The 24,081-nt window shown below is 29.8% G+C and overlaps 6 protein-coding genes across 7 annotated transcripts; 3 read left to right on the plus strand and 3 right to left on the minus strand.

Moving 5' to 3' along the window:
- The first annotated feature begins 559 nt into the window (after window positions 1-559).
- Window positions 560-2,401, plus strand: Pfdn4 (prefoldin subunit 4). The gene is given in 3 exon segments (NM_001312062.1): window positions 560-680; window positions 757-978; window positions 2,001-2,401. Coding segments are annotated over 3 exon segments (408 nt in total). The 5' UTR covers window positions 560-647; the 3' UTR covers window positions 2,154-2,401.
- Window positions 2,402-4,130: 1,729 nt separating this feature from the next.
- Window positions 4,131-8,103, minus strand: Nhe1 (Na[+]/H[+] hydrogen exchanger 1). Its single transcript, XM_013317104.1, has 7 exons — window positions 6,704-8,103; window positions 6,445-6,601; window positions 5,503-5,657; window positions 5,205-5,356; window positions 4,870-4,998; window positions 4,524-4,616; window positions 4,131-4,357 (listed from the first exon to the last, which is right to left on the minus strand). Exons 1-7 carry the CDS (start codon window positions 7,923-7,925, stop codon window positions 4,205-4,207), a joined length of 2,061 nt encoding a protein of 686 aa, XP_013172558.1. The 5' UTR covers window positions 7,926-8,103; the 3' UTR covers window positions 4,131-4,204.
- Window positions 8,104-9,675: 1,572 nt separating this feature from the next.
- Window positions 9,676-12,720, minus strand: Apt1 (Acyl-protein thioesterase 1). Its single transcript, NM_001312000.1, has 5 exons — window positions 12,648-12,720; window positions 12,542-12,573; window positions 12,246-12,459; window positions 11,732-11,905; window positions 9,676-10,054 (listed from the first exon to the last, which is right to left on the minus strand). Exons 1-5 carry the CDS (start codon window positions 12,696-12,698, stop codon window positions 9,863-9,865), a joined length of 663 nt encoding a protein of 220 aa, NP_001298929.1. The 5' UTR covers window positions 12,699-12,720; the 3' UTR covers window positions 9,676-9,862.
- Window positions 12,721-13,741: 1,021 nt separating this feature from the next.
- LOC106121390 (uncharacterized) lies at window positions 13,742-15,502 on the plus strand. 2 transcript variants are annotated; one of them, NM_001312492.1, is given in 2 exon segments: window positions 13,742-13,779; window positions 14,675-15,502. In NM_001312492.1, a coding segment is annotated over 1 exon segment (618 nt). In that variant the 5' UTR covers window positions 13,742-13,779; window positions 14,675-14,830; the 3' UTR covers window positions 15,449-15,502.
- Window positions 15,503-16,469: 967 nt separating this feature from the next.
- LOC106121391 (UBA-like domain-containing protein 1) lies at window positions 16,470-21,175 on the minus strand. The gene is made up of 4 exons (XM_013317051.1): window positions 20,924-21,175; window positions 18,990-19,067; window positions 18,572-18,823; window positions 16,470-17,829 (listed from the first exon to the last, which is right to left on the minus strand). The coding sequence occupies exons 1-4, from the start codon at window positions 21,032-21,034 to the stop codon at window positions 17,803-17,805; spliced, it is 468 nt and encodes a 155-aa protein (XP_013172505.1). The 5' UTR covers window positions 21,035-21,175; the 3' UTR covers window positions 16,470-17,802.
- A 469-nt stretch (window positions 21,176-21,644) lies between these two features.
- Rexo5 (RNA exonuclease 5) lies at window positions 21,645-24,005 on the plus strand. Its single transcript, XM_013317148.1, has 2 exons — window positions 21,645-21,856; window positions 21,976-24,005. The coding sequence occupies exons 1-2, from the start codon at window positions 21,790-21,792 to the stop codon at window positions 23,631-23,633; spliced, it is 1,725 nt and encodes a 574-aa protein (XP_013172602.1). The 5' UTR covers window positions 21,645-21,789; the 3' UTR covers window positions 23,634-24,005.
- Window positions 24,006-24,081: the final 76 nt, after the last annotated feature.

Consider the following 24,081-nt stretch of genomic DNA (forward strand, 5'->3'; position numbering starts at 1 on the left):
TCCGTGCTCTTTATGTAAAATGCTCTTTTTTATTAACTTTCCCTGCAAAAAAAAAGAAATCTGATTGCGTTATCGACTGAGAATAATGACCCTAAGTCATTATTTCTGCAACATTATGATTCTTATATAATTTTTAGCTGTTCCCCACGACTTCGTTCGCGTGGAGTTTAAAAGTTGAAATCAAAATTTTGATAAACACCTATGGTCCTTTGAAATCTTTGTAGGCTTAGATTTTTAATTTAATTAATTATCTTTAATCATCTTTATTATAATTAAAAGTATTTATGTTTTTCAAATGGAAAAATTACAAGAATAAATTATGAATTGTGAATATGGTCACTATATTGAATTGAATCTTGAATTTGAAACAAATTTACAATTAACTTAAAGACCTTATAATAAAAAAAAAATAATTAAATTAAGACCAATAAATACAAATTCCAGTTTGGCTAAAAGATGAATATGTCTTATGTTACAAAACAATAATGTCAAACTTGAACATCAACCTGTCAAACTTTGTTATTTAAGTTTTCAGGTTGTAGGGTTGTGGGTTGAAAAATTCGTTTTATTTATATGTTACATTGATTATCTTAACACGGAAATACATTTAAGGGAATCAAAATCATTTCGCAAATATAAACATTAAAATGACAAGTTCTGGAAAAGGCACTTTCCAACCGGTAAGTCGAATTTTTTTCCAAAAATAGAATCTCTGTTCGTTTCAGTATACATTACCCTAACAAATCATTTATTTAGGACTCCGATGTTCATATATCATTTGAAGATCAGCAGAAAATCAATAAATTTGCACGACTTAATGCTAAAGTTGATGATATAAAACAAGAACTCAAAACGAAGCAAAATGATTTGAAAAATCTAGATGAGGCAGTGGAGGAACTAGGTCTGGCTGACGACACGGAAAAAATTCCATACCTTATTGGCGAGGTATTCGTATGCCAGAGCTTGGAGGATACCTTAGTAAGTAAATTTTGGATATTAAAAAGCCATGTTGTGAATATAACCTAAACGTTTTCTCGAAATATCTACTACATAACCACAATATTTTAACAAGTTTGTGTTTGTAGTTAACTTAGTAATTTACCTAATTATTATTTATTTATTATTAGGTATCTTTTATGTAGGCTGTGTAATAAAACACAGGTGGTATGATAACTTTTGTTGTTAATTGCTTATTGCAACCATGTTACCAATAAAATAATTAAACACAAAAGTAAGTATGGCTAATTTTCTACACAATTCATGCATCGTCTATGAGTGAGCATATGTTCATAGAGAACTTAATTGTATTTTTAGATATGAAATGAATGAAACTCTATGAAAAGTAGATATGATTATATAAAAGAACAAGCTGTCACCAGCAACTCCGTCCACACACAATTAAAAAGAGCCTAATTAGTTGTCTATGAGTTCTTCCAGAATATGTTCTACATCCATGTAAAATTTCATCAAGATCTGTTGAGCCATTCTGGAGATAACTCCTAAGAAACATCCATCCATTCAACCATCTAAACATTAACATTTATAATATTAGTAAGATGTCAATGAACAAATATTTACAAGATGTTAACAGAAAAGCCATCAAAAACTATATCATAAAAACATCTTAAGTAAGTTAAGGAATCAGTCATTTTAGTAATAAGATGCAAATAGCATCCAAACATAAACAAGTGATTAGTTGTAAGTTGCCATTCATAGAAGGAAACTAGTTGTCAATAGTTGTTTTACTTGTTAACTTAACAGTTCTAAACTCCCTCATCCATACTACATGCTGTGCCGTCCAGTTAATTTAGAGAGATGTGAGATAGGATACTGTGTGTACAATTTAAAAAGCAAAATACTACTAAACACACTTTTGTCATTAAAATTATAAACAACTTAACTTGCCATGAATGCAAGTTTACTTGATCAAGTATAAATCAGAACTTGGAATGGACACATCAGTTATGAGGTAGCTTGTCAATAAATATATTATATTTCAGAAATCATTGGAAGTAACAAAATCTAAGAAAGAAGATGAAATAAAAGAGTTGGATGAAAAATATGCAGAGCTGAAGGCACAGATGGGAGAGTTGAAAGTTCACTTGTATGGGAAATTTGGAAGTCACATCAATTTGGAAAATGAAGAGGACTAGACACTGCAAAAATATTTTTAGCCTCAATGTTAATTTTCTACAATCAAGGTTAACTTTCTATTAACAAATTAATTTAATTGATTTATGAAATATCTGAATCTGAATATTTCAATTTCGCTAAATATGGCTTTTGTTAAAAATTGTGAGAAATAAAAGCCTGTTTGTAATATAAACTATATATTTATCACATAAGCAGGAACAGTAAACAATTAACCAAGCTAAATAATAAAATTTCTAACTTATACACATAAATACTGTTTCATTATATACACAAAGACATTGAATAGAATAACAAAGAAATATAAATGAAATCTAATACTCTGTCAGTATTAAAAAAATACAACAAATTTTAATTAAACCATTGATGCATGATGAACACTTGAATTTTAGCTTGTGAATTATCCATACTACAAAAATACATTTACCGACACATTTGATTACAAATGGCTTGTCCAAATCAGAACATTGATAAAATCTTTGTAAAAAGTAATTAAGAAAATGTTTTATGATAATTTTTGCAACAATACAAAAGTACATTACCACCCGACTGTTAAATATGTTAACAACTTTAAAGTTAAATTAAATCCTTTGCTAATAATCCCTTTCTTAGAAATTAAAGTTACAGCTCATAAATAATTCATCTATGTATAGACAAACAAATAATACTGCACTCTTATTATTTTTATTACAATAAATAAATTGTACTAAAGATCGAATTATTTCTAATAATACTAATACCTATAGTAACAAATATGATTAATTTGATATATTAAATAATTTGAAAAACAAAATAATGGTTTTAAACATTTCAAAATAAATCGCTTTTAGCCATAAAATTATGTAATTGTAGACAGATATATTCTGATATAAAATAAACTTTTTACTAATTTTTGTGTAATTATGCTATCTTGACTCAATATACATTTTAAGCAAGAATTATATACACTTTACAACTCAAGTTAGATACTAATTATTTAATTAAGAGCTACCATTTAGGATATTTCTTAACTCATACATAAAATATCACACATATAAAACGAAATTAAATAAATCATTATATTAAACAATCATACCAGAAAATTGTGGAAAAAGAATATTTTTATCAACATTTTAATATACAAAATTGTAGTAGAAGTATAAAAAAGGTATTTATACATTTATAGCAGAATAAATATTACAAAAAAAAATAGCTTTTGTGCCTAAAAATTTTTTGTATTGTACATTTGTTATTTTCGCCAAATTTTGATTATAATTAAGTATTTAACACATGCACAGGATTTTTAGTGGAACAAATTTTTTAATTAATATGTATAAGCGCAAGTTATTTTTTTATAAATTTTCCTCTCAAACTTATGGTTAATTATTGCAAATAATGGGGATATTGATATAAATTAATTGTATTAATACCTAAATCACACTCGACTCAAACATTCATTGAATGATATTTAAATTTTATAATTACAAAGGTGTGCCAGCACCGAAATTTGAGTTGCAATTGGACATTTCTGCATTATGAATGTCAGAGTTACCTTTGAGTTTAGTAATTATTCACATTTTCTCTTACAATTCTAAAATACCATAGTAAATATGGAGTAATTTTTTAAAAAACAGAAAGATCCGGTGTCAGTGTTGATAAAAAAATAAATAAAATACAGAATACATAATATACAAAGATTGTAAATATTCACTTTGTACAACTTACACCTTTTACGAAATTAATTCTAGGTACATCAATTTGGTAACCACGTCAATAACCATGGCAGCAAAAAAATTCTCTTTATTAATAAAAAAAATACAATATTTAAAATGTGGCTGGGTACACCTCATGGCAAATAACTTATGACACTTTGAATAATTGTAACACCATTATATATAAACCATTAAATACGACAGAAAAATAAAAAATATAATCATAGAATTAAAAACTAATTCTTTCCAATAAATACATACAATTTTTTATGTCTATGACATCTGTGCATTGTATTTCATAAATACAAAATATAATTTTTATAAAGCAGATTATATGTATTAATACCTATAAAATAAACTATTTAGACTCCTCTTTGTATACTGCTGTGTGAGTTGGAGATAGAGGTTTGCTGCAGACTTTCGTCCTCGTCTGTGTCATGGTCGTTTGATATCCTAATGGCCTGGTACCATTGGTTCGTGAGATCCGTCATTTGACTCTTGCAATCCTTCAACTCCTAAAATATAGTTTTTTTTATTATAAACTAAACATTCAATACAGATAAGAATATTGTACATGTTTATTGCAATTTGCAAGATAGATATATCTCAAAGAAAATTTAAACAAACTGGATTTAGGATAATTAGGGAAACTATTTATCAAGGAAATAAAATAAAAGGTACCTGATGTGTAAATCTTCGAGTGAAAAAAGGTGTCAAATATTTCATGTCCAACCGCACAAAGCCTTTAAGTCTTGTTGCATGAGAATAATTAACCTGCAAACATAAAAGTGCTTAATTTCGGCCATTAGTGAAAATGTATAGTTATTTCTAATATTATTAGAGAATTAATCCCTTCTTTCTCTTATAACATTTTTGTCATTTGACAATAAGATTTTTTTATAGTATAAGGTGGCAAACAGTGGTATGGTATGTTGTTGCTAGCTCTAAAAGTTAAAAGTATCTCCCACATATAATTTAAGCATAAATCTTTTTTACATAGAACAAATTTCAATTAATTGTCCTTTACCTCAAGTTCTTCCTCAGTTATTTCGGAAAGATGTTCTGAGTCAATGGCCTGGCCCCACTCCTTTGTTTTAGATAAACTCACTTCCTTTTGCTTTCTTTGGGAACGCGACCGTTTCGTTTTTTTGTTGGCCTATAATAAATATAAAACAAAATTAAAAAAAAATTATCAACATTAGTTTCGTATACAAATATTTTATCTAGCTTCTGTCTTGTACTTCTGACCTGTGATAATTTCTAAAAGCCACAAGTATCCATTGAAATTCCATTTCCTAACATAGTGGAAACATTTTCAGACATTGTACAAAAGGTAAATAAATATTTATTATTACAACTTACACGTAAGAATTTCAACAAGGGCATTGTGGAGCCTCCAAAGAATAAAGTGGTGACAAGCACGATGATTAGGGTCGTTGTAATGATGACGTGCCGTGTTTCGTCAGAGAACTCCAGATGCAGAGACAGTGCATAAGAAATTGCACCTCGCAACCCTATAAGATAATATTAATATTTAATGTACCACTTTCATCACCAAAAATAAGATAGACCAGAAGTGTTATAAATGTTAAAAGCAAGATTGTTGGTTGAACATATTAGTCAAAAGTATTCTTTGAGATTCAAATGTGAAAATACACACCACTGAACCACATAATGAACATCATCTTCTTAGTAATCTTGTGCTCTCTGAATTTGTTACAAAGCAATGCCAGTGGGAAGATGTTAGCCGCGCGTCCCAGCAGACACATCACAATGCTCCACACCACTAGAGCCGGCTCTACACGATGGCGGAAGCTGAAAACAATACACATATAGCGTCGAAAATCAGGTCAGTAATTATATGGACTCAGTGGTCATTGTGAAGTAGTAAGATGCCCATAGCGGAATAATTCAACGCCATTTCTTTTTCATACACAATATTTTATATTTTTTTTATTATTGTCAATTGTGCTCCACTTTCTTTAAAAGATATGGCTTGTGCAGTTTATCTTTTTTATGGCATAATCTAAATCAAAATCATATCACATCAGCAAATTGTTGTGTAGAATCATCATCCTGATCTGATAGAGTTGCTGTAGATATTGGTTTGGTAGAAATTTTGGTAGAATTCTAGAAGCATACTGAGGCACAGGTAAAGCTTTTGCAACATCTATTTACATTGTTTTACGCTAGTATCATAAATAGTATTCATTCATAATCTGTCCTTGATTATATTTTTATTTGTTTCCTTATCTTTATTATTCATACAACAAGTTTAAAAGTATTACTTTCTGTACACTTATGAATTATCTTGCTAAAAACTAGAATCATTAATAGATAGTATTTTTCTAGGTAATCATTTTGTTATTATTATACAGTACATTTATGTATTATCATGTTCTTTAACTCTTTTATACCAAAATCTAAAGTGTACACTTAGATTTGTTTATAGTAACATTTTTGGATCATGAGATTTGTAACACTTGTTCAAAATGTAAATTATTCAAATGTATCACACAATATTAAATAGTAAAGAATAAATTTAAACATATAAATTATAGAAGTTATAGTCATTAAAGTTTATAATTGTACATTAAATTACCTGAAAATAGCTAAACCCAAGTAGGCAAATACACATGTCTCAGCAATAAAGGCCAGTGTCCTCATTGTCTGTTGCATTGTAACTTGTGTCACAGTAGACAGGTTGAAATGTGTATAATGAGACATAACAATTCCACAGAACAAGATTGCCATAATACCTGTAACATATGTTTCATTTACATTAAGTGAATGGTGACTTGAGTTTAAGTCAAAGATTTTATTTATATGTTTAAATATTTATTAAAAAATGCAAAACTCACCTGATAAATGTATTCCTTCAGCCAATACATATGGTGCATAGGTAAATACTAACATCATACCAAACTCAAGAGAAGGATTTTTGCGAAGATCAACATGTTTAAGTAAGAGAGCACTGATTAGTGCGAAAACAACACCAATACCAGCAGATGCAAAGAACATTAACCAAAACCTGTTAATGGCTGACAGAATAGCCTCGTATGTTGACATCATTGGATCATTTGAATCCAAGACAGCAGTTGTAAGAACTATAGCAATGGCATCATTGAGTATACTTTCACCAAACACCAACATATTCAGAACTGGATCTACATCCAAGGCATGAAATATGGCAACTGTAGCCACCGGATCAACAGCAGAAATCAATGAACCAAATGCAAAAGATTCAACAAAACTCAATTTATACACCACTTGAGCCAATCCTAACAGATATATACCTGCACCAATTACAAATGCAGATATAGCTGTCCCCACTATTGCAAAAAGTAAAATGGACCCGATGTTCTGAAAGAAGTTACCTTTATGCAAATTATATCCAGATTCAAAGATGATTGGTGGAAGCAACACTAAAAAGAAAGCAGTTGGTGAAAATGCCTCTTCTTTTCTCCAGTTTGCTATATTCCTAATTGACATAAGATTAATAATCATTCCAATCAAAGCACCCAGGAACACTATGACAACACTTTCGGGCAAATAAGAAAATCCCGTTTGCAACATCAGATGAATTAACAATATGCCAAGTGCCAATATACATAACACAAAGAATATAGCCATTGAGCTGTTGTGTTCATCTTCAGCCGAACTTTTACCAGGTAAGGGAGCTGCATCTGATGGGCTGACATCAGAAATATTCGTAACCGATGATGATGAAGCATTCACTTGGACTATGGTCAATATTGATGAGTTGGAAGGCCCTATATCATAAACAACAGGGGCGTCAGTCGAGGAACTCGGCAAGGTCGGAAGTGGCGACGGTTTTACACTTTCATTTGTAATACTGGTCTCACTTGAAATGGCTACGTTTGGGGCACTTTCAGCTCTTTTTGACCTTGACAACTTTTCTGGAATCTTTAAAATGTTTGTTTTCAATTGGCTTTTAATCTGATTTTCTTGATCATTACTTTCTTCTAATTCGATCAAAGATTTATAGTGACCATATGATAATGATACAGTACAAAGTAAATATATTAACACACAACATTTATATTTTAATAAGTTTTGCATTGTGTTTACTTGTTTTATTTCCTCCAAACACTATAAGATCTCAAAGGAGTTAATTTTAAACCTTGCATATATTAGTACTCGCTTTTCTAAAATATACATAATACTGCTTCGGCCAGCGAAAACAATATTTTTAAAATCGATTGTGAATTTGACAGACAATGGACAAGCTATCTGAACCGATGGGTATAAGTCAAAACTAAATTTGACAGCTCACTAGCGCCAATTTGTCAACTTGAGAATCTTACAAAAACAAAGAGCACAGTGTGTCTATTTAAATTCGTTTGACAATTTACTAGAGGTGTTCAGTAAACTCGTACTAATATTATAAATGTGAATATTTAGATGTATGGATAGATGGGTATTTGTTTGAAGGTATCTCCGGAACGGCTTAACGGATTTTGATGAAATTTGGCATAAATGTGCAAATATAGTTTGGAAGAACACATAGGCTCAAAGAGTATATAAAATACTAGCTACATTATAGACATAGGCTACTTATCATGTTTCTTTTTATTCTCTATATATTTATATTATTATAAATATTTTCGATTCGATTATGAATATTTTCGATACTTGTTTTTATGATAATGAAAATTTCGTGATTCTATTACCTCATCACTCAAAACTACATAAAGAAATAAAACTAAAAATTAAGGTGTTGATAATGATTGATGATATTTAAATTAAAAATTTAATCCTAAAAAGCCAAATAGTACTCAAATACCTAAATTATAGTACAATTGAATTACCTATAACTTTAATACTCAGACAAACTTAAGCTGTCATCAAGTCAAGTAGGTTTTAGTTTGAGATCCTGAGAGAATCAATTGCGATAGCAGCGCCTCTCTTATCGGTTCATATATCCTTGGTTTAAATATTCAATAGACTGACTGACACATGACATCATAACCAAAGAGTTATAAATAAATATTTTTTTTATATTTTATGGCTAGGTTACGAGACTTTTAAGCCAACCAACGGGTAAAAAAATTGTGGCGAAAATTAGTCATTGTAGCCTAAATATAGACAAAAATAATGAAGTTAAAAGCATTCAATACTCTTTGGTTAAAAGATTCAAGATAACTTGTGATTAGAATCCGTAGAAAGTTAAGAACAATTGTATGTTTAAATCTCAATGAGCCTAGCACGATAATTTTGCGACAAGCGCCATCTTATTATGTTAATATTAGTATAAGATTTTTGGTATTCCTTACGCACGATAGGGGAGCTGCCCAAATTTTCATGCAAATTTTGTTAATATGATGGCTTTATTCGCAAACATTGTTCTAGGCTGGCCTAAAGTTCGTTAATCACGTGAAAAATAAGTTTACAACAGAAGACAGCATCTATACCTTTCCCGAAATTAAAATATAAATTTAAATGAGTAATTAAAAAAGTATTTACAAAAGCTAACTAACAATTTTCAATGTTCCATGGGTTTTGGCACAACATGGCGAGGGCGAGGTTTCTATTTATATACATTCTTAACTATTTTTTTTTATATCCAATTAAGTTGCTAATTGCGTTTGCTCGATTGAAGTTTGATAGTTTATAAAATTTTTGTCAATTTGTTCAAATATCTTAAACAGTCTTAGATTTATTTAAATTTCAATAACGAATTTGCTGTAACAGACATAATTTTTTTGTGGAACAAATGTTTTAATTTCAGATTGACCAAGAACTGTACTGTTATACTAACAAGGTTTTAACAATGGTCTTGAGATTTTACAAAAACATCCAACAAAACAAATTTTGATGATTACTTCATTTATTTCTATTCTTAGAAGTTTATGGTTAAATTAATCCCAACTGTTGCCTGTAACATTAATTACATCATAATATTTCATTTTCAATTATTTCCAAAAAAACAATTCATAACCTTCTTAAAATAAATACATTACATAAGTACACTCTAAAAAGAATAATTTTTAAATAATTTAAAATACAGCAGGCAACATCCTTTCTATGAATATTTTCATGTCTTTCAGTTCCTCCTCGGAAGAACTGTGTGTGAGGCCTTGATACGTGTTAAATTCGATATTCTTCATAAAAGTTTTGAGGAAGGAAGCTGTCATCTGACCCCACTTGAATGGAACCACAGGGTCGCAATCGCCATGAGCTTGGAATATCTGCAAAATTAAAAATGATTAAATTAGCAATTTATTCCTTTGATAGTTTAAAATTAACCAAGCAATAATTTCTCTCTTTTTCATACTTAAAACCAAGAAAATCTGCTAGATGATCATATTGGACGGCAGCAATGTACGAAAAGACGATTACATTTTTTACATTTCTACTTTATTTAGTGTTTTTTTTTATATTTTTCAGTTTTACTTTTTATCTAAATTTATTAGAGTAAATAAAGACAACTACACCTTATTTATAAAATAACTAAGTACACACGCACATATGCGTATCCGATTGTGTTACGTTCAATACCGCGCGTCATACACATTGACAAAATCAGTCTTAGTTTCTACATGGGAATAATTTTGCATATTTTTTGCTAAAACCTCCTTTGATTAATAGAAGAAATAAATTATTGTTATATTTAGCCAAAGCTAAAGTGATGTTTATAATAGTTGTTGCCGACAGATACGGAACTTTTTACACGTTTTTTTTTTCTTCCTTTTTCTCTATATTTAAAACTATCAGTTGTAAATATATTCTGTAACAGTGCGTGCTTTTCTCTTTATTTCTAATAATTCTATTCTATATTTTCATTTTATCTTTTTATTATACAACATAATATTCCAAAATTCATCACAATCCAAACGCTCTTTCCATCCTTACATTTTACGTCGTCTTTAACAGTGAAGACATTTAAAAAACGTAACGTAATTGGTGAAAAGAAAATATCATACAAGTACATACCTGAATGATTATAAAATATAAAACATGAGTTAATGATTTAATTGAAAATATAAATATACATGAGTTAATGATTAATTTCTTATTGAAATAAAATGTACATAACATTGTAGTCAATTGATAAAATCAGTACATATGGCTAATTTAGAATATTCCAATGCGAATATTATATATGTGTTTAAATTTAGATATTAAATAGCTTGTGAAGACAGTTCTCTTTGACCCCACTTCCTACTAATATAATTTAAATATCCATGAAATGGAGGAACAATAGCCCATAATAGTATAAAATGATAATCAAGCCATTTAATGTAAATACGTATTTCAATATGTCTTATTATAGAAATGTGAAAAATATGTTAATAGCATGTAGGGACATAGATAAATATAATTCCACATATCTTCCTTTTGCTCAATTTCTAAATACATTTTTATTCACAAATCTTTTACCATAACATTATAATTGTTTAAGTCCTAGGTAAAAAAAAAATGGCAATTATATCAATAACAATGCATTCTTCATTTAAGTAGATAATTATAAAACATTTTATAATACACATAAGAGTGATATGTCAATTTCTCTAGATAAGATTAGTAGATTCACATTATCATGTTTGTGGTGACACTATTTGAAATACTGTAACAAATCTGTCATTTTTTTTAAATATATATTTGATAGGCATCAGAATGTTATAACATAATTTATATTTCAACGCACAGCCTTGAACTACTGAGTCTAGCAAATTGAAAGTTTGAGGTTGCGAAATAAAGAATTTTTATAATTTTTTTTTGGGTTGTATGTTTGTATGGATAATGTATCTCCGTCAATATTTCTTAAAAATTAACAACCACTTTCTGTACAAACAATTAATTCCTTCATCCTCAATAAAAGCAACTAATGGTATTATAGAAAATGCAAGGAATATTCAACATACTGGTAAAATAGTAGGAGATTTAACAGCACCAGGGAAGTGAGCATGTCTCGGTAGCCAGCAAGACAGCGACATAACACCAGCCAGAGTGTCCGGATAAGTCAACGCTGCATGCAGAGCTAGTGCTCCCCCTTGAGAGAATCCTCCGAGCAAAATGCGGGTTATAGGTATGCCTGACTAAAAATAGAAAGCAAATTCATATAATTTGAAAACAAAATATTCTTCTATCTACTCTTTTCTAAACTTTCTCTAATTAACATTATCTCACTATAAACATGAATGTTTCGATGGATGTTTGTTTGAAGGTATCTCCAGATTGGCTGAACAGATCGTGATAAAATTAAGTATAAATATAGAACATAGTCTGGAAGGACACATAGGCTACTAATTATGTTTTTTTTTTATTTACGTCCTGACAAAGTCGGGGCTACAGCTATTTTTATAATAAAGTTTAACTTAAGATATTGTACAAAACACAATAATATAGTATTTAATAAATGAAAAATAATAATCTTACCTTGATTTCATCTTCTATCATTCCATGAATGAGGTCTGTCGCCCTAAGAATACCTTCTTCATCCTCTGGTGCTGTAGCATCCAAAGTTCGTAGGTCAAACCATGAAGGCATTCGAAATCCGGCGTTAAGAGTCACAGGCATAGTGGAAGCAGTTGGGCAAATCACCTTAATGTGCGGACCTCTGATAGCGGCGATCGTACTCGCCCAACCATGCCTGCGTTTATCAAATATCAAATTTTACTTAAAATGTTCTACAGGCAGCCGTAAAACATCCCAGACGTCAATACAATACGTACCCAGTATCACCCAGGCCATGTAAGAATATAAGCTGAAACAGACAAAACTTTGGCTTTATAACTAACATTTTTCTCATGGCTAATTTAACACTAACTTGTAACTGACCGAAGCGGTTTGTTTTGCTGTAGCAGCAATAATCACAGGATTAGGCTCCATTATAAGATTTGATAAAAATCAATATAATTAGTATCTGCAGGTGACTGACGGACAGACTAATGAACTTGACTACGACCAATTGCGACTAATGAATGAAATGAACTATGTAATATTATATTGAAGTATTAAGTTGAAGAATAATCAATAACGACCGGTGCTGCCACTAAAAAAATTTACCCGGCCGGGTAATTTTTTTTACATTGTGTAAAAAGTCGCGTTTATATATGAGAGATGAAAGGTGAGCCGTAGCACTACTAAAAGAAAGGTAAAATTTTTCTACGTTAATTTTTGCTGAGTTTCATTATTCCCGGTACAAATAACCAATGATTATTTTCTTAACTTCAGTTATTAACGGAATTTCATTCACAATTTTATCACTTTTAAGCAAGTTTATAAGTTTAAATCATTTCGGTAGATTTACGAAAAGCTGCGTATTTCTCTGCAGCCATAGGGTTGTGTAGGTTTTTTATTTGTTGGCCTGAAAGCCGTTGAACTCGGCAATTGCGGTAGCATTGGCAACACTCCACAAAACACGACAGTAGAGCAAAGCAACATCACACAAAACACAAATTATACCGGTATATTGGTGGACCATCAATGTATAGTTATGGCCCACTTAAGACATTATTGTAGTTCTTGTAAAAAGTAAAATACTGAACCTTATGCTACAAGTATAATGTTAACATGTAAATTATTAAAAAAAATATTAGATTAGAATTTAAACAGTCATGGTTGACCATAATGTAATACTTTTATAGACAGTCTTTTTTAATTTTTGATTTTTGATTACTTATTAAAAAAATTGTGAGACGCTTCTATATTTTATTTATAAATGAATAGTTTCGTTTTCGCTCGTTACTAATTTCGTTCATTCGTTTTTATCACATAAATATCTTTGGCATTCTCTCTCATTCATATATGCTCTTTGATGCTCTTTGATTCTCGTCATTCAGTTTCGTCATTGTTGTTTACCATTGGTTTACTATTTTAATATCGAATTTGTTTAACATTTGGATAAAATCCGTACCCTCTTTTCTAATTCAAGGAATAAATAATATTCAATATTATTACTTTGAATAAGGTAAGTTTAAAGGACCTTATTTTGAAAGGAATACAGTATGTGGTTATTGTTAAACAGAATCTTGATTTTATTAAATATGATGGTCGATTGATTCTTCAAATTACGCATACTGTATATGACAATTGTACTTACTTACTAATTAGCCCATTTGCCTGTCTCCTATTCTTTTCATGAGTTTGACAGTTAATTTGTTTACAAACACATGAAAGCACCTCGAAACTTAGGTCCTAATAGATAGACTTTTCTGATGTGCATAATTATCTACTACGTTATACTTAAATTGACTCATGATATCTCTCTAATTGTGTAGACTGTATTTGTAAAGATATGTGACTTAGAAGTTCGTCTGAATATTGTATTGATAATATTAGTACAAGTATATACTTATACCTAGATGGAGCATTCAGAGTACAAAAGTGAGGCGTGTTAGAAAGCCTTCGTAGGCCTTTTTTGTGGTTAATTTCCCCAGTGTTGTCATTTCGATTATAATATTTACATGAAAATAAATTCAATACAACCTCTTTTCTTATGTTTGTAATTTATTTCATACTTTTTAGTAAAATTTAAAAATATAACTTGTGACATTTTTGAATATCTAATTATTACAACAACGATAAAAAAAAATTGTTAGAATAATGTAATAATAAAATGAAATTAAAAATATTTAAACAATTTTTTTAATTTTTAAACACTACATTTTCCCAATATTGGGAAAAAATTACATAATAGTGGCAAACATTTGCACACATGCACACTAATAATATTTAAGAAAATGTCACAATTTTAAATTATCAAACTTATATGAAATGCTCCATCTGGAGGTAATAAATCTATGGTTACAATTTTCTTGCTTTTTTATTATTCAACACAATAATACTTTATTTGTTACTTTCAGCCTATAGATGTCCAGTGGGCATATGCACGTGATCAGCCTTCCTCATCCGGTGGACTTAAACACTACCATATATAAATAAGGCATTGCAACTAATGATTACATGTATTATCTTCCTGGAATCTTTTTCAATATTAACTGTTTCCAGTTTTGTCAGCAATGGCTGGAGAAGAAGTATCACTTAGACTGGAAATGGGGAGATTAGAGATTGAACCAATAAAGCCTAATAAACAAATCCAAGATGAAAATCCTTTCACTCACATTTCACTACAGAAGAAATGGCCTGCCACCAAATCATGTGTTCAAAGCTATAAATGTGCTTGTACACCTCACAAAAAGAATTCAACTGCTACAATAAGCAAAAAGAGAAACAATAAGATCTTACGTGAACCAGTTTTGAAGCTAACAAAACATTTCGAGAAAAATGAATTAAGGAATCCAGAATTATTGAATCATTGTAAATTAACTGTTCATAAATTAAACACAGTCAATGTAAGCTTAAAGGCACTTGTAGATAATTGCAATCAGCTGAGTTTATGTTCTGATAACAATGTCAAAACAGAGCCATATGATAAAGCCAAATGGTGGAAGAATGATGTTTCAAGTGACAAAGCAAGCAAAGAGACAAGTCCAGAGTTGAGCCAAGCAGGGACTTGTTCTCAACAAGCTCTAAACCCTCCCTGCGATGTGACAATAGATGAATTGGCCAGTTACTTTGAAACTCTGGTCCATATACCTAAGAAAATGTCATCAATGGCTGAAATGATGTATATTTAAACTGTTTATAAATCTTTTATCGTAAAAATTATTATTAAAGTTAATTCTACATCATAATGGTTTTCTTTAAAAAGGTTGTTTTTACTAAAAACATAAGTTTTAAACAATTATTTTTCCTGTAGCTTGCACACTTTCATGCAAGTGTAAACACTATCTGGCATGCAAGGAAACTATAAACAAATAATATTTAGCTATGGATCGCTCAATTAACTAACGAAACATTAAACGCTTTCCTTTTTTATTTATCAAAACCGCAATTTATAAAATACAAATATTTCAATTATTAATTAAAAACAATAGTTACAAATTATCGATTACATGTTCGAACAACAATCGAAAAGATCCAAAACAGATTTTACAACCCTTGTCCAGTGAATTCTCAAATATCCTAAAACAAACTATAGTTGACATCATAATATAATCATCAAGAAAGCAAAGACCTAACTCACGTTCGCTGATAGAGATAACCGTCAAAGCGTCTCTAGATACTGTCGACTTCAAGTTTCATAAGAAAAATTATCGAAGAGATTCACAGTACAACCCTATTGTTAGCTTTCAGCTGTCAAATAATTTTTGAATTTTGTGTTTGCGGAAAAAATCAACATTTCAAAGTTTCAAAGAAAGGCGTAATAAATGGATAATTATTATTGTGTTAAAAGAATTAACGTGTAGATTGTATTAACTTTCTTGTATAGTACATGTAGAAACCAAAAAACAATAGTAAAATTACCATTTAACTTCTATCAAATTGGAAACACTAAAAAAATGTTCAATAAATTCGGCTGTCATATATTCTTTAATGCTTATAAATATTCTTCAAACTATCTACTATTTTCAATTATATTTTCATTTTTGTCTGTAATTTGTGTTTGGATTTATGAAAAAGAATCATTTTATGAGGTAAAAGATTGGATTATCTAAATATTTTTATTGTTATTTTTTCCAATGATTAAACTAGCGATCAACCTCGATGAAGTAAAAAAATCTGTGTTTTTGTACACCACTTACTTTTCTTTTCAGTTTATATTCAAAAATTGTATACAATCAGAAATAATAATAATGCAGGACAAAGGTGAATATAATCAATCCACTATTGATAAAGAGTCTGTAAATAATTTAGAACCAAATAAAATAATGGAGACATTGGATGAGTAAATACACACAATTATATAGATTCCAATCTAACATCAAAATTTTATAATTAGTTGTATAAATGTATTACTTGTACTCACAACTTTTTTAAAATGTCATTCCCAGTGTTGTTCTAAAGTAGCATATAACAGGTTTTCCTTTGCTATGGATAATAATGTCAATAAAAAGGAGATCCATTACAATAGATAAATGATGTATTTTGTAGCCTAATAAATTTCTTTAATTTAACAAATGTATTTTATTATATAGTATCAAATATTCTGCCAAGTGATATGATATTAGTACATTATTTCATTACCATGTATGTGATGAGTTTTGTTAATTCATGTACTTATTATCCCCAAAGATTACATATCAATGTTGTGTAGTTATTGAAAGGAGTCTATTTAGTGTTGTATAACTACATACAGTCTTTCATTCTTGTTGGGAGTAAAACCAAAAAGTATTTATAACCAATACTTACTTTACCAAATACATCCAAGTGAAGGAAGAATAACAGCAACTTGTCCTCAATTGTTACTATATTAAGTACAGTAGCAGTGGTATAGTAATAGGTTTCTATAATTAGAACCCTTTGTTAGTAACTTGGTCTTATTGTTACTCAATAAGACCAATTGCTCTCAAAACAAGCTTCACCTTAAAAGTGATACAGGTTTCATGGGATGATTATGTACAATAATCATAGTTATTACTGAACGATTTTCTTCCCTTATATTGTTCTGTACTAAACTGCATCGTTACTAATGTGATGTCATCAGTAATATATCTAGTAAACAACAGTGTATCAAGTTTTACATATGATAGGTCTATAAAAAGATAAGAATGATGACACCAATAAGAGAAGTCAAATAAAGATTACATTGATTTCCTTCTTTTTTATATTATACAGTAATAATTACATTTATACCACTACATATTATTGATACCAAAACTTTTTTAATCACAGGTAATAAAGATTTTGATTAGGTATCAAAAACTGTAACACAATTCATATTTATACATAGTGCATTTTGTTTTAGAAACCACTATATAAACAGTGAGAATATTTTAATGTTTAACATGATTGACTATAGCACCCCAAATATTGTCCAGCAAACATGGTGCAGTGGGGCGTCCGGAAAGAAACATTCACAAGTCCACAGCTCACAATGCGCACCATTAGAAAAATAAATTATAGACGGTCCTAACCTGTCACTATCAATTTATCTTGGCATATGTTCTCTGCATACCTGAAAATTATACAAATTTAAATAAATAAATATTATTTTTGAACCTGCTTGAGAAGTTAAAATGTTACATTTTCTCTTATAATGTGTTTGATATTTATTTTTGTTTATAGTATGACATATTATTTATAACAACACCTTAACAGCTGTCTGTTGACAAACAGGTTTAAGCCTAGGTAACATAAATAAGAAGTATGATAAAATATAAAACACGAAGTCCACAGCAACAATGAAATAATTATTTATTTGAATTTAAAATAATGAAATTTAGTTGGTAAAATTTATATTATATTTTATATTAACAATATTCTGAAAACTTGTATACATTGTATTCACTTTAATCATTGGTTTAATGCAATCACATGTACATCTCCCATGCAAAGAGTACATTTAACCTTAGGACAGATCTTTTAAGCTATTATAGAGAATGTAAGTAATACTATAAACAGCAATTAGTACTAACCATGTCTGATGACTAGAAATGTTTATATTAACAAATTTTTCAACATTGTATACAGTGGGATTAATTATTCTAAATTTTATTGAATGTTAATCTTATGAGAATATTGTTTAATGTAAGATAAAACATACACAAACACACCTTACATACTATCTACTATACTTAATGGGTATAATTTGTATGAAGCAATACATACTTCATATGACAGGAATTGTTTAGTGCAAAGGTAATTAATTTTGTCTAATATAGAGAATATATTAAAGAGATTCATTGTAATATACTGACTGCAGTTGAGCACGAAAGCGGTGCATAATTATTCTGCGGATTGGGCGGACTCTGGAAGGTGTTGACTTGCATCGGAGTGTGCTGGTTGTGCGGCGGCGGGTGTGTGGCGAGCGGGGACACGGGCGGCGCCATGGCGCTGCCCCCGCCACCGGCGTTGCTCGGGCTGCCCGTTGTCGACAGACGGGAGAACGCTGCTAACGCGTCTGGAAAGTTCGGTGGCGTCGCTGGAGTGTTACACGGAGTTATTAATTGCTGTAAACAAAATAATTGCTGATGATCAAAACAGTACTTAAATAAAAGAAAGAACAAATTAGTAAGAAAATGTTCAATGTTGCCTTTGTAGATTCATTAGTTGTTTATTTTTGGCCATTGCTTTTTTAGGCAATTACTGTTTCAAATGTTTTTGCTTATTACTGACCTGGTGGTAATGTTGTGCAGCAATACCATTTGCCCCTGATGGTATTGCAACTTCTTGAAAGAATATTGATAAGGCAGTCTGTAAATATTAAATTTTTTTTTAAATCATAGTGCAACACGGTTTTCATAACTTTAGATATTTTATCCTGGGGTATGGTTATGCATAATGTAGTGAAATGATCAACAATGACAAAGGACCAGCATAGAGAACACAATAAGTGTTCAGGGTGCATTTTAAGGGGAAAAGAATTTGTGGTCTGTTCTTGTTAAAGAAAACAAAGTAATAGCATGTTTATGTATAGTTGCTGAATAATGTTTTTAAACTAGGTAATAATAACAACACTACCTAATAAATTTGTGTCAAATCACATTGTAAAAAAGTCTGCTGCTTTAGAATTTATATGTTATTTACAGTATTAATAACAGCATATTTAAGTTGTCAATTCACCAATCAATAACCTATTTCAAAAATCCGAACAATCTTTCACCTCCCTATTCTGCCTTAAAGGAGGAATTTGATAAAAGCCTTAAACAGATAACATTCATATAAATCTCTGTAATCCTTTAGGAGGAGATGAATTTAGTAAAATTGTTTCTTAGGATATAGTAACAGAGTATGCAAACTTTCAATTCGTTAGATCCAGTAGTTTTCATTATGTATTTATTAATATACATTAATCTTTATATATATATATATATATATATATATATATATATATATATATATATATATATATATATATATATATATATATATATATATATAATTTTAATTAAATATGTTATATGCTAATACAGTTTTAATATTTAACATATTAAATTAAAATTTCCTCATTGTTTGGTTCTAATGACAAGCATCATTGTGATATAATTGGGCTCAAGTACAATGGCAACATAAAACTAGTGCCAACAAGCACAATACATAGCATTGTTGAAGTTTGCTGATCAAATTTAATAAGAATAATATTGTTAAGAATTTTAAATTGAAAGGGAGTGTTAATGACACAACAAACAGAGATTAAGGTGTCTTTCAGACTCTTCCTGTTATGTATTGTCCGGTTAAATGAAATGAAATGTGAATCAAGAAAGCTGCCTTTTAATATCTTTTATATCTGCAGCTCTATAGAAAATACCAGAACTAAAACCCCAATTCTATGGATATTTATTTACCTATTTATTTATTATTATATTAATAAATGAATAGGTATATTAATAGTAATTAAAATTCAGTTTGATAAATAAATGATTAAATTGAAGAACCATGTGGCATTGGGCTAAGTGGTTACTTAAAGAAATACAAGGTCATCTCTCTCCTTGAAACAATAAATTATTTAAAGGTTATTATATGAATGTACAAAGGTGATGTGGTATGATTGACCTAATGTTTTCCTAAAATTGAGAATTAATAATTTTCATTGAAACTACTCTTTACTTTTTTTGTTTGTATACTATACTTGACTATCATATATGTCTCCTGAATCAAATTTATCAAAAATTAGGTTACAATATAAAAGAACTCAAATGAACAAGTTTTGCTTAGATTTCTTTTTGAGTTAAAAGGATTATTTAAAATAAAATTAACAATATTTCTAATACATGAAAACTTTAAGTGATGAAATGTTTGTACTAGTTATATGATAAACAAGTGTTTTGCTCCTTGACACTTCAATTGTTATTGTTAGCTTATTTACAAACTACGCGCTTAATTTGTCATTAACAAGACTTAAAGTAAATCTATTTTTGACAGTCAAGGAAATAATACAGGTTTCAGTGTGCGCCTTGCCGACAATCAAATGTGTTTTCGTTTGATGGTGTTTATGTTAATGGCCCAATTTATAAACAAATGCACTTATCAGAAAATATAGCAAAATAAACGTGATGTAGCAGCCATTTTCATGATTTAATTGTTTGTTTACATGTATTACTCAAATTTACCTCAAATTGCCAATGAGCAGCCTGAAGTAATTGTTTTGCTTGTTCGCGAGCGCATCCCGCTGCCAGCACAAATTGATTTATCATAACTTGTTCACGTAACGCTGAATCCATTGTATTTTAAGATCTTAACCAAATATAAGTTCACCGACTCTGCAAGAAATAGTAGCAGTTATGTACAAGTACAAGGTAGGTAGTAGTAGAGTAGGTATGCAGATGAATGTTTATTCTGTTGGGATCACGGACTAATTTTACGAAAGGCGCTAGTGAGCATACATTGTTCACAAGAGTAAAAGAGAGGTCCGAACTGCGAAGTTTACATCAAAGAGTATATAAAATAAGAGACGGGACTCTTGACTAATTAGATACACAATCAGATTTAAATAAATCACCAGTAAATGTGTTATGTTGAACAAACAAGAAATCTTTATATTTTATAGGAATTTACTAGATACGAAAAATCCGAAACATTATTACATTACATATATATTGATCTTATGATAATTTAAGGACTGTGAATTTTCCCGATTATTTAGTAAAGAAATTTTCTTTTCAATAAAATATAGTTCTTCCATGTTTATTAAATTATCTGAAGATTAAAATTGGTGTTATAAAAATTAATTGATAACATTTGGGTATATCAAGCTAGATTCGATTTAAGATCCCCCGGTGAATGTTTTGAGAGGTTTGTACATATTCTATCTACATTTGGATTGACGTTGACATTTGACTTGACAGTGACATATTGTAGCACATTTTGCATAGCGGTGTCGATGTTGGTGTTTTCTATTTTTGGACCAATTTCAATAATTTGATTTGTCGTTTTTAGTTTTATGTATTGAAATTTTTATAATTCATATCTGAAAATAATGCTTATCGGCACCTGTCCTGAAGAACCTACCAAAAAAAAGCGGCGTAAAAATTTAGATACAGCGGGTAAAGTCGGAAAATTCTTAAAAACTATTATTTATTTGACTACTACCATCCACCAAACTTGTTCATTGGTGCAGATACCTTAGTATATCATTTAATGTAACCTCTTCATAACTTTACAGATCAAATAAATGAAGATGAGAAACCTATAGCTAAAGAAATGTTACAAAAGGTTCGAAAAAAGCACATACCTAACCTCAGATTAAAACCTGCTGGAGATATTGCATCTTTACTCACAGCCGAACAAGAAAGAATACCATTAATGCTCACTGATGTACAGCACCTTCTTATGCATTCCCTGTTTGGTAACATCAATTTAAGTCAACCTCCTCGATGGTATGTTTTGGATAAGGGTGATCATGTAAGTCAAACAACATGCATCATCTTAGAAGGTCTTTCTATTCAACACTGGGAAAAATATCATAAGAAAATGTTAAATTCTAATAAAATTTTTAAGCACCATATAGAAATTCTTACCCCATCTGTATACAATGGTTCACTTGTTAAGGAGTTAGCTTTAGTACCTTTGTCTGAAAATGATAAGGAAGCAATCATACAGAAATATGGAAGTATGAATTTAGCTTTAGAAGCTAGAAAGGATTTGATGGTTATGATGAGGGCAGTCTTTCCAATTGAAGATGGTGATAGTGAAAATTATAATTATACAAATGGAGATGCCTTTCCTAGAACACAACTCATCTTGTCAGCATGGCAATTGATTGAAGACAATTATCCATTGCCTTTGAAAGGAAAATTACAAAATGCTTATGCAGATTATGTTATGACTAAAGAGGAATATAAACCAGTTACAGCCAAATCACCAATGTTTGGATTAGATTGTGAAATGTGTCTAACAAGTGCAGGTTCAGAATTAACTCGGGTTACAATTGTCAATGAGAAACATGAAAGTGTATATGAAACATTAGTTAAGCCTTATAATGATATAACTGATTATTTAACAAAGTATTCTGGTATTACTGCAACATTACTGGCAAATGTTGACAAGAGGTTAGAAGATGTTCAAAAAGAAATTAGAGATTTATTACCCCCTGATGCCATTTTAGTTGGTCACTCACTAAATACAGATTTACATGCTTTAAAAATGATGCATCCTTATGTTATAGACACTAGTATAGTATTTAATATCACTGGGGAAAGGTGTCGTAAACCTAAGCTAAAGGTAATAGCTAGAGAATTTCTCAATGAAATTATTCAATCTGGAAAAGAAGGTCATTGTTCTAAAGAAGATGCCACAGCCGCTCTGAAAGTTGTACAGCTAAAATTGAAAAAAGACTTAGAATTTGGTGATGCCGTTCATACTAAGAGAAAACAGTACAAAGAAAATTTTATAAAAGTGAAACAAAAAGAGGAATATGCTTTATCAATTTTTAATCATATAATAGAACAGAAGAAAACATCAATTGTAGTTGGTTGTGATAACATTACAGGGGATTATCACACATACTTGACACAAGCAAAAGAAAGCCTTAATTCTCATTTGAAAAAGAACAAAGTGAAAAAGGTGAAACTTTGCACAGTAGATGGTGTGGAAGAAGTTATATCCAAGCTGTCTGAATCTGTTAGTGAATTTAACTTAGCCATGGCACATCTCAAATTAGAAATTAACACTGAAAATGGATTACAACAAATGCTTGAGATTGATGCATGGATACAAAGAGTATGGGACAGTTTGAAGCTTTCAGGTTTGTTTGTTATTGTCTTTGGTGGCACAACAGATACCAATGGTATTGCAATGATGAAAGTAAAAGATGTAACATGAATTTTACTTCACTGAATTAATTTCCACATTAGTATTTAAGTAACAAGTTTTTTTTCTTCCATATAAGACCAAAACAAAAAACAAAGTCATGGAAAACGCAATTCCTATGAAATGTAATATGCATATTAGCTTCTAAAGACTGATTCCAATTTCACATAGAATATGTGTAGTAAATTTGTTATATCACATTACAGTTGCTTGTTGTATGTAAGTCCTGTTTTGTGGACAATCCGTACAAAAGGCATTTGTTGGTCAGTAGACAAAGTTTACTATTTTATTATAAAATGCCTTGCTGAAAGTTAAAATGAATTATTTGTAAAATGAATACATCGAATATAAATCAAAAGACATACAAGATTATGTACAAAAGTATTACTGGTTTTTTTTCCCCATTTTAATAAAGTAAATTTAAAATACGCGTCATAACGATTATTTATTTATTTATATA

This window comes from Papilio xuthus, unplaced genomic scaffold (assembly GCF_000836235.2).
Source record: "Papilio xuthus unplaced genomic scaffold, Pxut_1.1 DF826945.1, whole genome shotgun sequence".
Classification (NCBI taxonomy): domain Eukaryota; kingdom Metazoa; phylum Arthropoda; class Insecta; order Lepidoptera; family Papilionidae; genus Papilio; species Papilio xuthus.